Consider the following 16,067-nt stretch of genomic DNA (forward strand, 5'->3'; position numbering starts at 1 on the left):
AAATAATTAATTTTAAAAAATTTTAGAAGATATTTCAATATGCTGTGGATCACACCCTCGAATCTTTGTCGTCTCAGTTAACTAAAATGACAGAATATTGAGCGTGAAGGTTCAACTGATTGTTAATTTCACAGCAATTGCCTTTTTTTATTCTTTCTTTGTTTTTCCTAATTATTTTGAAATAGTAGGTAGCAATTGCTTACATTAAAATATCTAGACTCACTCGGCAAAGTATCCGAGGCCAAAATGTCAAAACGTGGGACACCTAGAGATGGCCAACGGGCTGTGCCGTGCCGGCCCAGGCCCATTAAAAGAAGCCCATGCGTGCTCATGCTCGTGCCGTGCCGTGCTCACTATTTATTTCGTGCCGTACCGTGCCGTGCCGTGCCCACACGTGCTCGTGCTCGTGCCCACTCGTGCCGTGCTCACACGTGCCGTGCCATGGGTCGTGCCGTGCCATGGGTCGTGCCGTGCCGTGCCTAGAAAAAATAGCCCACTAAGCGTTTTTTTTTCTTTTTTTAAGAACGTATGCCAAGTTATTGTCTTATTTTTTTCAAGCTTACGTATTTTTTTTGGATTCATATGCGTTTATTTTAATTTAATAGAATAAAAAATTCAAAACTCAAGTCCATATTCAATAATAATAAATTAATAATAATAAGAGAATGTAATATTAGTTGCTAAGTTTGACTTTATGGTATTAGAATTCTTTTTTAGCACTTAACAATAACAATAATAATAATTTTTGTAAGGGTTAACTTAATTGTTAACTTGGAATTACGTAGAGTCATATATCATAGTTTATAATAATATTAATACATATTTATAAAATCATTATATTTATAATTTTATTTATTAAAATCATGATATCAATTATTTATTTAATAAATTATAAATATAAATCAATTATAATTTTTTTGAAACTAAGAATTAAATAAATTTAAAAAACTTGAGCCAATAAAAGATATTAAAAGATTCAATTTCAAGTTATTTATATAATCATAAAATTTTAAGTTTACTTTCATAAAAAAATAAAACGTGCTGCTTTTTCGCGTGCCGTGCTTTGGCCTATCTTTAATCGTGCCGTGCTTTTAAGGCCCGCGTGCCTAAAATCTAAGCCCGACACGACCCACGTGCGTGTCGTGCCGTGCCGCGTGATCTATCGAGACGTGCTCGTGCCGTGCCGTGCTGTACAGACACGTGTCGTGCCCATGCCGTGCCTAATGCCGTCTGGCCCATTGGCCACCTTTAGGGACACCCATGCATCTAATTACAAAGTCTAAAGTTAATGAAAAGAAAAAAAGAAAAAGTATAAATGAACGGTATTCACCTCATTTTCAAACATCTAGTTCAACATGAATTTCTTTTTACCAAAAGTAAATTTTCTCCCGGATTGTCCTCGTTACATTAAACGAAAGATGACGACACTCTGTCCGTTTCTGACTCTCTGCTTTGCTCTCACATCACGAGACACCTCGTTTCTAACTGGGGTACCACCATCATATTTAACTATCGGGTCTTCCTACTATGCACCTAGTGTATGCATGATTCCTTGTGACATGACATATAGCCAATTAAATTCTGACATGCTTGCAATAAAGACTGTTAAAGTGACCGGTTATTCCGGTCGAATTCATAAGATCTTTTGTTTGTGTGTTTATGTTCCAAGTTGTGTACTCTATGTTACGAGTTCTCTGATTAGTCTGATATTATCTGTTGCTCAATAATGTTAAAGGCTTTATAATATGACTGGTACGATCGCTGTCACAAATTTAGAACGAAAAGTTTCCAATAAAATAAGTTATTTAATTAATTAAATAAGAATAAAATGAATTTGTGAAAAAAATTTAAATTTTATTTTGAATTATTTTGACCAAAATTTAAGTTTTTTTTAATTTGTTTAAGAAAATGCGTTGTAATTGTCTTGTTTTAATTGGAAAATCAATGAAAAAATTATGTAACAGACAAAAAAAAAAAAAAAAAGCAAAACGGTTTGTTTTGTATGGAGGCCATGGATTCCAACATTTCCTTCACGAAAACTACAAAAAAATTATCAAAGGCATCAATTTCTACACTCTCACCGAGCAATACTCTTAACCCAGAAGAAAGTGTATAAACCAACCCCAATCAGTCCATCAATGTCGTCAACCTCATACAGCATAAAAAAAATCTGTGTCCATTAAACCGCCATTTAAACCGTCTTTATTGAGCCATTAGACTATTCGTGTCATCTTCCCATCTCGTTGTAGTATTTTGCCGTTCAAATCTAGTTATCAATTGGGGAAAATGGGGACCAATCTGCAAGTCTTTAAAATAGAAAGAAACTTTAATTGGGCACTATTTGTGCTTTAAAAATTATTTTACACACTCCAATTTTAATAAGAATATATATTATAAAATTACTTGTCATATAAGTTAATGGACAATATATTATAAGTCAACATTATATAATTACTTTGAACACTTATATAGCCCAATCCTAATTCAATTTATTATTCTCATAACTTAAATATAAAAATTTTTATTTCCAACTTCTTAATTAATATGTAGATGAATAATAAGGAAATTAACTTTGAGAAAAAATTAAATACAAAATATGTGTAATACTTTAAAAAAAAAAACAAAAGTATTGCACAAGATTTTTTTTGGGGGGGGGGGGTTTGGCCATTCTTCTTCTTCTCTTTCTCTCTCTCTCTCTCTCTTTGTAGTATTTATTGGAACATTTTCTATTGTTATGTTCTCATTGCAAGTTATTTTGGGTGTAAAATTCAATATTAAAAATAAATTAAATAAAAAAATTAGTAACTAAAATTATGTTAAATTATTTTTTAACTTAATTTTTAATTATATTATTAGTATATGTTAAATCTCTTAAAAATCGAGTGTTGAGTAATTTTATTAGTTTTTTAAACAAATAAAGTTAAATAACTTAAAAAATTTAAGTAAGGATATTTTTAAATTTTTAAAGAGTGTACAAAGTAAGGTTTATTTTCTTGTTAGTGGCAAATGATCACGACAAGAAATCTGAAGTAGAAACAGCAGAGCTCAACAAATCACTAAGAGAAAATAAGACTAATAACCAAGCAGATAAAAGAAAAGCAAAATAACCCATCTCAAAATCACCACATGCACAATTTAAGGGGTTTGTGACATGGGTTTAAACATGATTTAACAAGTGCCACCTGTGAATTGTCAGAGATTGTATTTTCATACACATGTCAAATTTTCAAGTCCAACAATTTGTTATCTTTCTAAAGAGGCTAATATTATCTATTATCTATGCATAGCATGCTATAAACAATTCATATTACTAGGGCCTTTGTTTTCTGTACACAACATATGGACAGAGGAACAAATCCCTGAGCTAAAATCATCATATTCCAAAATATTCTATTAAATCAACACCACAAAACGCGAACGCTAAACAGAATTGGAGCAATTTATCAAAGCTATTTGTCACGCAAAGCACTAGTACCTCATAACCCAATTTGCAAAAAAGCACCAAAAATGAAAAATAACAAATGCCCAGATGAAAAATCAGGAAAAAAAAAATGCTCAAATCCAAATTACAACCCCATAAGCGGTGTCGTTCTCTTCGAACTGAATTAAAAAAAATTAAATAGGGAGATTGACCTCAAACTTTGGAAACAGAAGCGACAGCGATCTGTTTCTTGTCTGGAGTGTCCATTTCTAAAATCTACTTTGTCCGTTTTCAGTCGCTCTGCCACAGAGCTTCTTCCCTCTGAAGCTGCAGCTCACACACTTGCAAAACGAAAGCATTTTTTATTGATTGAGAGACGCGAAGGCGGGAAAATGAGAGAAATTTGCATTTGTTTTATCTTGGTTTGGTCATACCTCTGCGGGCCCCAGCTTGACAAGCGGTATTATTACTATTTGTATAATTTACATGACGCGTGTCACACAACGACGATAAAATATATATATATATATATATGGCAATCCCTAAGTTACAGTTAACGTAACATACAATCAGCTAATTTTAAACCGTCAGATATATTGCACTTTGATCGAACGGATAAAGAGATACTGACCCCGCATGGTAAACCGGCTGAATTGGTTAATTGAAAAGAAGGGCTACCGGATGAAACGGTTTGAATGATTTTTTTGTAAATCCAGGTGATTGATTGCTCTGCTGCCATTGAATTACAGAAGGACAGGAAATCCAAAGAAGAGAAGAGTGAGAGGGGGATGCAATTACAAGGGTGGAAAGTGGGAGAATTGTCGATAGCAGGCCACGAGACTTGCATAATTTTCCCCTCTCTCGATTTATCGTTCGATATTGGACAATGCCATTCTCGAGCTATCTCTCAAAATTTCCTCTTTATCTCCCACGCCCACATGGATCACGTTGTTAGTTCTCCTTCTCGTTTCTTTTTATTTTTTTAATTTTTTAATTAATTTTGTTTGGTCGATAAATTATTTCATACAAGTAAAGTAATAGCTCTTTAACGCTTTCAATTACTTGTTGTCAGATTGATTAATAAGTAGTTTTAAAATATTATTAGCTTGAAGATAGTCGGTCAATGGAAGTTCACTTAGCTACGTTCTTAAAGTTTGCATTTGAGTAGTTATACATGGAATTTTTCTTTTCGAAAATTGTTCAATTTTTTTCCTTTTATTTTATATTTAATTTGCTGGGACTGCCTTCTTAATTATTATTGATACAAAAGACAACGAGCCACTGAACTCATCGATCCCATTTGTTGCAGTTGAATCTGATGTCTATGTCAACAGCTGGGATCCTACTATATCAAAATTGTTGGTGTCGATATCAACTCTGTGCAATCAAAGAAAAATGTATCTTTTACGGAGTGATGTTAAAAGTGGGAGAAGAAACGAGGCATGGATTAGTTATAATTCTAGTACTCATAATCCGAGTGTTGCTTTCACTGGCTTTAGAAATAATTCAGTAGTAATGCAAGGCCTTGGTTATCAGGTTGATTTAAGGCAACACTTACCTGAGTTTGTCACTTTTGGTTTCTCAATGGAGACTAGAGTAGATTTTGTGATATTTAGCATTTACTCGTGGGAGTTTAATTCAAGTTTAGAAATGGATGATGAGACTACTAATCATGTCTCTAATCCAAAAAGATGAAGGAAAAACATAACAGCTCTGGTTGTGGGATTGAGTCTTGGCGGAGGGTTTTTGGTTGGTGGGGTGGTTTTGATCATTTGGCTTGCTGGCATTGGGAGGAAGAGAAAAGAGGGTGATGAAGAAGACAATCAAGGATTTAGCGAGTACATTGATGATGAATTTGAAAGAGGAGCAGGACCGAAGAGGTTTCTGTATAAGGAATTAGCTCTAGCGACAATGATTTCAATGATGATCAGAAATTAGGACAGGGAGGTTTTGGTGGTGTTTATAAAGGATTTTTTAGGGAAACCAAATCATAAATTGCTGTTAAAAGAGTATTGTGATGGAAATTCTTTGTTCAATTATTTACTTGATGCGTGAATCTGAATTCGTATCTCAGTTTCTTCTCTAATTGGAATGTGCAGTTGAAGCATGGGAAGGCAGTTGTGCTTCGTAAAGGGCTATTTCGGGATATCAAGAATTCCACCGGCCCCTATGGTGGAGAAGCACTGGCAGCAACCCAGGAATCAGTAAAAGCACGAGATTCAAAAATTAGATGCATGGCAGAACTCAATTTTTGTAGTTGATAATCGAATCGATGAATCTTGTACTATTGTTGTGACTCAATTTTCGTAGTTGATATTTGTATATAACAATGACAGAAATATCCATCGATGTTCTCTTCAGCATCACATTGCATAAGTTAAATCATTCACACGATTGAAACCTTACGAAGTTTTTAAGACTCAACCAGACCTGCAGACCCTCAAGTTGTGCACTAATTACTAAATATCATGCACAAAATTGTTTGCTCAGACACGTAAGTGATTGTTGCACAATTTTGTATGAGACCATCCTCCGTAACATGGCACAAAATTCTGGTTACCTTATATATTCTTGAAAAGAAAAGCCAATTGAGCCATCAATATTTGTAATCAACGAAATAGGAGAATATGACTTGCGAAGAACACGGGAAAAAAGATGCTTTCTATTTAGGTGCTTTTCATTTATGAAAAATTAACATCGACATATATTGTTAGTCTTAGGGGGAAAAAATTCCTGTAACTTAATGGCCTCATTACATACATTCAACATCTCTGCCATCATTGAAGAAATTTGACAATACAACATATACTAACGGAAAGCCAATTTGATTATATCCATCATTTTGCTTTAATTTCCTCGGCAACTCATTAACATGGTTGAGTAGGATACACTCAAATTTACTAGTGTAGACGGCAATCTGGAGAGGCAGCTTCAATTAAATATCTAGATCTTCAAAGCAAAAAACTCCAGGTTTCTACAGTAGTGCAATCAGAATATCTGGAAAAACAAACTAGTTGATCCATCACCAAATGATATGAGATCTGCTGCCTTGACCAAAGCTCTGCACAATGGGCACGCCCTTTCCCTCTCAAACCTGAAAAGGAATAAAGGTTAAAGTCCTCCAGAACAGAAGCAAAATAGGAGGGGAAAAAAAATCCACGACATTGAGGAAAATGAAAAGAGCAAGCAATAATAAACCCACCACTCTGAGACATAGTCTTTGCAGAAAATGTGTTTACAAGCAGAATTGAAGCATGCATCTTCTCCTGACATATAGCACACAAATCTCCAGCTGCATTCACCTGCATTAGATCACAGTAAAGCTTTTAAACGCATGGATAACTTTCGACTTCAAGTAGAGATTATAATGCTTTAACACACAGGTATAAAAAAGATGGCACATACCCTTTTTTGTGGTGGGGGGTAAAAAAATACAAATTAAATTGATGATGAAGAATCATTACAAGAAGTAGACCATCTATCCACTGAGAAAACAAAATAATGAAAACTTTTCAGTGCTAAACAAAATATACCAATCACCCCTCTACAATACTAGACCAGCCTAGACACCTATCTCAAAACACTCTCCCAACTTAAATGAACAAAGCAAAAAGATGAATCTTGAAACTCCTTAGAAACTAAAGCCCACAGCAAAGCTAGAAGATGAATTCTATCTCACAATTCTTCAATATTATCCACATTTTCTCTCTAAAAAAATATAGAATTTAATTTGACTTCAAGATAAGTATATGCTATAATTTGCTGGATCAATTATTTTGGCTTAACCAGTCAATAGACAAAATAAAAGCGCACACGTCCCCTGAAATATAGACAAAACAGTTATAGGATCTGTTGCTGAAATAAGAGCACCAAACATCAAGCACTCAACAAATGGAAGTCTGTACATGACGAACATCACTCCACCAAGGTAACTATACAAAAAGCAGGAAAGAAAACATCAGAAGCCAGGATTTCAATGTACAATACAAAATCCGGTCATTTCTATGTAAAGAAACACTTACACTAGTATACCTGTGACCATTGAAGCTAAAAAGGTTCCAAAAATAGCAAATGTCACAATGGCTCCAAAGTTAGAAAAAAAAGGTTTCTGCCAGGAAAACAAAATCATGAGGAGACAAGTTGCAACTGAGCAACTAGAGTTTTAAGATCACATCATAAAAGCAAAAATGAAAAATCCAGTGACATTAATTCATTAAAAGAAAATGAATACCTAATATTTGTTTCAGTATTAGAGATATTAGTCAGTGCACTAACAATTAAACCTGAAAAATATACGATGCAAGGATAATTATTCAGCCAGCAATTACTATAAAATTAGCGAGAAAAAGAAAAAAAGAAAAGAAAGGGAATAAAAGTAATTAAAATAATACCTATGAGAAGAGAAGCGCTGGCTTCCGGAAGATAATAGAATTTGTGACGACGAAGGACGTGGCCGAGGATGAAAGAGAGTACAAGCATCATGATCTGGAGGAGTATGCCAACACCAGCGGCTTGCTGCTCCTTTGCGGGACTTCCATGAGGATCGTTCGCCGGAGATATCTGCAATGCCTCTCCCGTCATTATACCCCAATGTCCCAACTTTCGAGGCCTAAAATTCAATGTCAATTGTTGTTCTTTTCTCCTTCACAATGAGCCCTAAAATTCAATGTCAGTCACGTTTCTTGTCTTGTGAGCCGTAACGAAATCGGTGGTGGAGGATTGAATTTTGACGATGATTAAGTTGGAAGCGATGGGTAATTTGAAGGTGAAAACGACGCCGTTACGCCAGTCAAGACCGGCTGTAGAAGGGAGTATCTCAAGTTGCCTATTTTTGGTGACCGGTTTCAACCACTTAAACCAGTTTAATTTTATCACTTATGTATCCACTTGGCAAGCGTTTATTGACCAATCAGTCTTTTCATTGATTGTATGTTACAATAAACGTAACTTAGAGGGATCCTATATATATATATATATATATAGAAGGAAATAGGATCGAAGGATGGATGTGTTTCCAAAATAAATTCAAAATTAATTGCTTTTAATAAAAGAAATTGATACGCGGTTGTTTCTTTTTAATAACTAATTTTACCAAATTGAAATTAAGAATGCTTTATAATGGAATTGAATGCTTTTGCTTTGGAACGTGGTTGGCCAATTTTAATTATTTGAAGTACGTGGCTCGTTTACTCTCAGTACAGACCAGACTAACGCCCATTCGGGTTCGCCTCTGGAATTTACGTCGCGAGATTCCCGCCGATATACTCAAATAATTTATTTACCAAAAAATTATTAGTTTCTTTAAACGCGGTTGTCCAGTTTTATAGTCTTTACCGAATAAAGATTAATTTCTTTTAAACGTGGTTAGTTTATTTTAGGTGCATTACCAAATCTTGTTTAGATTCTTTATGGCTGAGATACAAACACAGTACCAAATCCGGATCCCGGAAGTGGTGCTCTGAAGAAGGAGGGAGAAGAGAATTACAACAGAGGGGAGAGATCCGGTCTCTATACCTCTGAGGAACGTAGAATTTGTATGGGAGATCTGATACAGATCAGTCTCCAATGTATGCGTTAAAGGAAACGTGCATACGGAAAATTAAATTGCTTTAAATTTAAATTACTGAAATTAAATTGCGGAAAATTTAAAATACATAAATTTAAACGTGCATGCTTTGAATTATAAATTGCTTTGAAAATAAATAAATTACAATGCTTTGAAATTTAAACAACTGAATCGAACACTTACATTGATTGTGTTCTTTTGTAAGAAAGGGAAATAATGGGAAAATTAATCTCAAGACAGGAAAGATTTTCCTTTGTCTTTCGATTCCAGATTTCCTATTCCCGGAGAGAGAGAGAGAGAGTGATCTAGAGAGAAGGAGGAGAAGAAGTGAGAGAGAAGAGAATGAAGAATCTGAGGAGTCTTTAGTCTTCCTTCAGATTATATACAAAAATCTTGGCACTGTAGACTGTAGCGAAGCTGTAGCATACAGTAATCTTTGGAAAACAGCACTGTAGACTGTTGCTTTGTACGTAGACTGCTGCTTTGTACGTAGACTGTTGCTCTATACAAAATAAAAATACAAAATACAATACGGGTGAAGAGACATGTGCGCTCTCACTTGTGTCCAGTGGACCACCTGGAAGAAATAAGATTAAGGTTTTTTTTTTTTTTAAGTACAAAATTTGTACATATATTAAAAATTGTAAATTGACTTTAATACATCATCAATGCTTTACAGGAGAGAAAATGCCGAAGCAGTCATCTTCAGTTTTTGTAAAATCATACCAGAAGGAAATACTTTTTGTAAAATCATACCAGTTATATTTCCTTCTGGTATCAGAGCCAAGGGGAGGAAAAGTGTTTTATTGTTTAGAGTTTTCGTGTTTTAAAGTCTTGTGTTTTATTTTGACGTTTTGTTTTGTGGTGAATTTTTACTGGTAGTAAGTCCCGCTTTAGGCTGTGTTTGCCGCATAGGGCTGTAAAACCATACCTGTAGCCATTTTGACCAAACCAAAGATAAACCATAAGGTTTTATCCATGGACCCTCTACTCTGTAGAACATCGTCCTTTTCTAGCTCTTCTTCCGGGAAGACTAGTGATTCAAAGCATGTTGTGAGTTCAGAAGAATTCATTATTGAGAACTTTGATAAAGCAATTGATTGTTGGGAACTTCCAAAAATTTCCAAAGAAAATATTTACAAAACAAAAATGCTTGATCTTTTAAAAAATGATTATATTATTAAAACTGAAGAGCGTGATATAACTCTTTCTGAGCCTTTTGAAACAATTCATTTGTTTTCATAAAAATCTTTAAAGAAATTAAAAGAAAAGAATTTTAAGTATATTCACATTGGTCTAATTCAAGTAGGTATAAAGCCATTAACGAAAGAAGGTCTAGATACTTCTATCTTAGTAGTCTTAAGAGATGGGCGATTCACCTCTTTTGACGATTCACTTCTAAGTAGCATAGAGTCTAGTCTTTGTAAAGGTCCAATTTCTTTTGATTGTTATCCAAACATAACAATTTCTCTAAAGGACAAAAATATTTTAAAAAGTATGATTTTACAAATCAAGACCCATAATTACAAAATGATTAAAGGGTCTATACCAGTAGCCTTGATTTTTAAAATTTCTTATAAGGCTATGGTTTCTGCGTTTAGTACGCAACATAAATTCCAGTCAAAAAGAGATGAAACTCTTCTCTTGCAGACTGACTTGTCCAAAGCAAACATTGTCATTCCAAAACCAATCCAATGGAAAGATGTAAATCTTCCAGAAGAATGGATCCTTGAAGGAGCTGCCCCACCGGCAATTCCAAGACAACTTGAGCCAAATACAGAGTTACAAAATGTGACTCAGTATTCCGATGGCAAAGTCAAACTTTCTTTCAGAAGGTCTAACTCATCCAGATTTTCTGATAAAGAGTCGAGCTCAAGCATTCCTCCATTAGAAAGGAAATTTACAAAAATCCCTTCTGTCATAAATCTTCCTTATCAATCTGTTAAGAGTCAACCGAGGTTTTCCACCTCCGATATTCCTAGTACATCGATTAGATCTGTTGACTATGCCACAGATGTCCCACATCCAATCTATACTAGTAGTCAACATGTACAAAGTCAGGACGAGAAGGAACCTTCTCCTCCAACTTCTCCAACATTTTCTGCAGTCACAGAAAATGTCATTAATGTCATTTCAAAAGAATTCGAATTAGATAAAAATTTACTTCATAATGATTTCTATTCTGATTTAAATAAAGAAAAAAGAATTTGGTTTTTTAAACATTTTTTAAATCAAAGAAAAGAAATCCAACAAATCTATTATGATTTTGTGAATCTTCATAAAGTTCATATATTGTTTTTTGATTGGTTCGAAATATATTCTTCTGAGAACAACATTTCTTATCCCTTCAAAGAGTCAAATCCTATTACTATTAGGAAGAAAATCCCTGAGTGGAATCTTACTGATGGTAATAGATCCATCGAGTCTGAACACCCACCTCTTAGGAGTATAACCATAAATCATGGTGAACCTCTTGTTGAGATTAGAGCTTCCCCTTACAAAATTCCAAAACCAAATGAGTCCGATGCAAATTTAAGTAGTATTATCCAACAGAATAATTTCTGTAATACTAACTTAAATACTATTGGAAAACAGTTGACTAGGATAGAAAACCAATTTCAAAAGTCAACCATTTCTATTTCTTCCACTTCTACTGTTCCATCAAAATCAGATTCTGACAAAAAGCTTAAGGAACCTATTTTCAAACCTTTTCAGGTTTCGAAAACTAGCCAAAAGCTTGTCCAAGAGTCAAAATCAGATTTTGCCAAAGCCATTAGAGAACAATTAGATAGGATAGAAGCTGATTCGTCCTCATCTAGTAAAGTTCAAATAGCTCCTGATACTCCTCAATCCAGCAGGATTGGAGTATTAGAACATGGTGACCAAACTTCTATAGCCTCTTCTGACTTAGAAGCCTTTAAAGATGAATCTATTCCTAAAGCCAACAAAATCCATTGGGAATTAGCCATTCCCACCGTCAAATCTCCTCCTGATTTGACCATAGATAATAGGCCTAGTGCATTAAATCAATCTCGATATAATGCATCCTCTGTCTATGAATGGAACATTGATGGTATGTCGGAATATAACATTCTAGGCGTCTTACAACAAATGACCATGGCAGCCAATGCCTATAAAACTCAATCGGGAACCTCTGACATGGCTATAGCAGAGATTCTCATTGCAGGATTTACTGGTCAACTAAAAAGTTAGTGGGATCATCTTCTCACCAGGCAGCAACAGATGGATATTTTAAATGCCATCCAAATTGATGAAAATAGAGCCCCTATTCTTGATCAATTTAATAATCCTATTCAGGATGTTGTTTCTACTTTAATTCTTACAATTTCTCTTCATTTCATAGGTGACCCTTCACACCTCAGAGACAAAAATGCTGAGTTACTACATAATTTAAGATGTAGGAAACTTAGTGATTTTCAAATTTACAAAACCACTTTCTTTACCCGCCTCTTTCTTAGAGATGATGCAAATCATACTACTTGGAAAGAGAAATTCTTAGCAGGTTTACCTACCCTTTTAGGTGAAAAAGTTAGGAATTCCATCAAAGCCCTTCATGACAACCGTATTCCTTATGATGAGCTTACCTATGGTGAACTTGTCAGTTTTGTCAATAAGGAAGGTTTAAAGATTTGTCAAGATTTGAAATTACAGAAACGACTAAAACAAGAGCTTAGACAGTCTAAACGTGAGCTTGGTAGTTTCTGTAAACAATTCAACTATGACCCCTTTAAAGCTTCTACCTCTAAAGATTGTAATGGTAAGTGCTCTACGAGACCTTACAAAAAACATTACAAGTCTAAAAGCCATAGGAAACCCTTTCTTGAACGAAGGGAATCTTTTTATAAGAAACCCTCGAGGCCTTATAAGAAGCCCAAGTTCCCTAAAAAGAAAGAATTTAAAGCCACACCAAAAGCTCCTTTCAATTACAAAGAAGCTATTTGTCATCGATGTGGTATGAAAGGCCATACTGCAAAATATTGCAGAATGAACAAAAAACTCCATGAACTTGGCCTTGATGATGATATCATTTCTAAAATAGCCCCTCTTTTGATAGAGTCCTCTGACTCTGAGTCTTCCATGTCGGGAGAAAGTGACCCCTTTCAGGTCGATAAGTTAATTGATTCGGATACCTCTGTATCTAACAGTAGTGATTCTGAATCCGAGTCTTATTTAAAGAAAATCAATGTTTTAACTAAAGATCAAGAAACTTTTCTTGAATTGGTAAAACATATTTCGGATCCAAATCTTCAAAAGGAATATCTTGAAAAACTTTTGAAAACCATGGATTTCAACAAAGCCGAGACTTCCAAAGTCCCCATTGTAAAAAAGAATTCTTATGATCTTACTGAGATTTTAGATAAAAAGAAAACCAAAAAATCAATTCCTAATATCCAAGACCTCCAAAAAGAGATTAAAGATAGGGAAAATATCTACCGTCCACCTATTTTTTACACCTTTTTTAAAAATACACAATTCCTTCATTTTTTGGCTGGAATCCACCTAAAATTATATTTTTTTTCACTTTTCCACTTCCGTTTGGAATCCGTTAAGAAAACTAACGGAAACTTAAAAAAATGACCATTTTACCCCCAAAACGAAAATTATAATTTCACCCTAAAAATACCAAAAATAATAAGATTTAATAATGAATATCATTATTGGTACGTTAATGAAGTACAAAAAAATCTTAACTACTAGAGATTATAACTCAATAAATAATAAAACTTTACTTATCTTAAATTCAATTGATGGTTTGTGAGATTGGACTATTTTTAATACTACTGTTATAATTTAGTATTCTAATTACCAACATATTTTTAAAAAAAACTTGCATTTGATGGTTGTGAAATTAATTTCTTTATTGACCGATGGGGGAAACTTATTAGATTTAATCTGATTATTTTTTATAATTTTTAAGGTGAAATTGTAATTTTCGTTTTGGGGGTAAAATAGTCATGTTTTTAAATTTCCGTTAGTTTTCTTAACGGATTCCAAACGGAAGTGGAAAAGTGAAAAAAAATGTAACTTTAGGTGGATTTCAGCCAAAAAATGAAGGAATTGTGTATTTTTGAAAAAGGTGTAAAAAACAGGTGGACGGTGGATATTTTACCTTAAAGATATTAAATCCGAAATCAAGTATTTAAAAGAAAAACAAAAGAGTGATTCTGCAACCATCCAACTTCTTTTACAAAAGCATTTACAGGATGATTCAGAAAATGAGTCAACTCATGAGGATGAGAATATTGAACAAAATGTTGGTAATATTGAGTCTGTTCCAAATGATTTCCTTTTTGTTTTAAAGCAAGTTACTACCCGAAAATATTTAATTAAAGCTACTTTAATCTTTTCGGATGATTTTGCAATTGATGCTATTGCACTTTTTGACACTGGTGCAGATTTAAATTGCATCAGACAAGACATTGTTCCAAAAAGATTTCATGTAAAGACAAAAGAAAGACTTTCTGCCGCAAATAATTCAAAGTTAAAAGTTGATTCCAAAGTTGAAGCTTCTATTTTTAACAATGGTTTTGAATTTAAAACTTCTTTTATTCTTACAAATGATATTCATCATGCTGTAATATTAGGAACTCCTTTTATAAACATTATAACCCCGTATACTGTTAATTATGACAGTATATCTTTTAAAATAAAAAAGAATAAAATCATTTTTCCATTTATTGAAAAGCCAAAAACAAGAAATTTGAATATTGTTAAAGCCTGTTCTATTCATCAGAACCAAATTAATAATCTGATTAAATCAAAACAAAATGATTTAATGTTTTTACAAAAAGATTTAAATCTGCAAAGAATTGAAGACCATTTACAAAGTGATTTTATCAAAAGAAAGATTTCCGATTTAAAAGCCCTGATTGAAAAAGAAATATGTGCTGATCTACCTTCTGCTTTTTGGAATAGGAAACAACATATGGTAGATTTGCCCTATGAAAATTCTTTTGATGAAAAACAGATACCCACTAAAGCTAGACCTATTCAGATGAATATGGACTTAGAAAAACATTGTAAAGATGAAATAAATGATTTAATGAAAAAAGGTCTTATTGTAAAATCTAGGTCACCCTGGTCGTGTGCTGCTTTTTATGTTAATAAAAATTCTGAAATTGAGAGAGGCACACCGAGACTTGTTATAAATTATAAACCTTTGAATAAAGCTTTAAAATGGATTAGGTACCCAATACCTAATAAAAAGGATTTGCTTCAAAAATTGCATTCTGCTTTCATATTTTCAAAATTCGACATGAAATCAGGATTTTGGCAAATTCAAATTCATCCAAAAGACCGTTATAAAACTGCTTTTACTGTTCCATTTGGACAATATGAGTGGACTGTCATGCCCTTTGGTTTAAAGAATGCCCCTTCTGAATTTCAAAGAATAATGAATGATATTTATAACCCTTATTCTGATTTTTGTATAGTTTATATTGATGACGTGTTGATATTTTCAAATTCGATTGATCAACATTTCAAACATTTAAAGACTTTTTATTTTGCCACCAGAAAGGCTGGATTGGCAATTTCTAGTTCCAAAGTGTCTTTATTTCAAACAAAAATCAGGTTCCTAGGTCACCATATTTCCAAAGGAACCATTACTCCCATAGAACGGTCACTCGCTTTTGCGGATAAATTTCCTGATAAAATTCTTGATAAAACCCAATTACAAAGATTTCTTGGTAGTTTAAATTATGTTCTTGATTTTTGCCCTAACATCAGTAGGTTATCCAAACCTTTGCATGATAGATTGAAAAAGAAACCTGCTGCATGGTCTGATGAGCATACTAAGACTGTTCGATTAATAAAGAATTCTGTAAAAAGTATTCCATGTCTATATCTTGCAAATCCTGCATTACCTAAGATAGTTGAGACTGATGCATCTGATTTAGGATATGGAGGTATTTTAAAGCAAAAGGAAAATGATAGAGAACAAATTATTCAGTACGCATCTGCACATTGGAATGAATGCCAAAAGAATTATTCTACTATTAAAAAAGAAATTCTTTCCATTGTTTTATGCATCTCGAAATTCCAAAGTGATTTATTAAA

The 16,067-nt window shown here is 33.6% G+C and overlaps 4 protein-coding genes across 12 annotated transcripts in view; 1 reads left to right on the plus strand and 3 right to left on the minus strand.

Annotated features, from left to right (window-relative positions):
- Positions 1–16,067, minus strand: part of LOC102625791 (importin subunit alpha-1a-like) — a 170,404-nt gene that overhangs the window by 82,027 nt on the left and 72,310 nt on the right. The gene's annotated exons all lie outside the window — the stretch shown is intronic.
- The window catches only part of LOC127902663 (importin subunit alpha-2-like), a 63,581-nt gene that overhangs the window by 20,192 nt on the left and 27,322 nt on the right, over positions 1–16,067 (minus strand). The gene's annotated exons all lie outside the window — the stretch shown is intronic.
- LOC102607480 (uncharacterized) lies at positions 4,109–5,781 on the plus strand. The gene is made up of 3 exons (XM_052442406.1): positions 4,109–4,371; positions 4,731–4,861; positions 5,521–5,781. Exons 1-3 carry the CDS (start codon positions 4,308–4,310, stop codon positions 5,680–5,682), a joined length of 357 nt encoding a protein of 118 aa, XP_052298366.1. The 5' UTR covers positions 4,109–4,307; the 3' UTR covers positions 5,683–5,781.
- Positions 6,066–8,244, minus strand: LOC127902666 (sodium/hydrogen exchanger 6-like). 3 transcript variants are annotated; one of them, XR_008055094.1, is made up of 4 exons: positions 7,813–8,244; positions 7,653–7,704; positions 6,624–7,353; positions 6,066–6,515 (listed from the first exon to the last, which is right to left on the minus strand). XR_008055094.1 is itself a non-coding variant. In XM_052442405.1 (3 exons), the coding sequence occupies exons 1-3, from the start codon at positions 8,000–8,002 to the stop codon at positions 6,410–6,412; spliced, it is 348 nt and encodes a 115-aa protein (XP_052298365.1). In that variant the 5' UTR covers positions 8,003–8,242; the 3' UTR covers positions 6,066–6,409. The 3 variants fall into 3 exon arrangements, 2 of the variants coding, with proteins under 2 accessions (XP_052298365.1, XP_052298364.1); XM_052442405.1 differs by lacking the exon at positions 6,624–7,353 and having other exon boundaries at positions 7,813–8,242; XM_052442404.1 differs by lacking the exon at positions 7,653–7,704 and having other exon boundaries at positions 6,624–6,723; positions 7,813–8,238.

This window comes from Citrus sinensis, chromosome 5, assembly GCF_022201045.2.
Source record: "Citrus sinensis cultivar Valencia sweet orange chromosome 5, DVS_A1.0, whole genome shotgun sequence".
Classification (NCBI taxonomy): domain Eukaryota; kingdom Viridiplantae; phylum Streptophyta; class Magnoliopsida; order Sapindales; family Rutaceae; genus Citrus; species Citrus sinensis.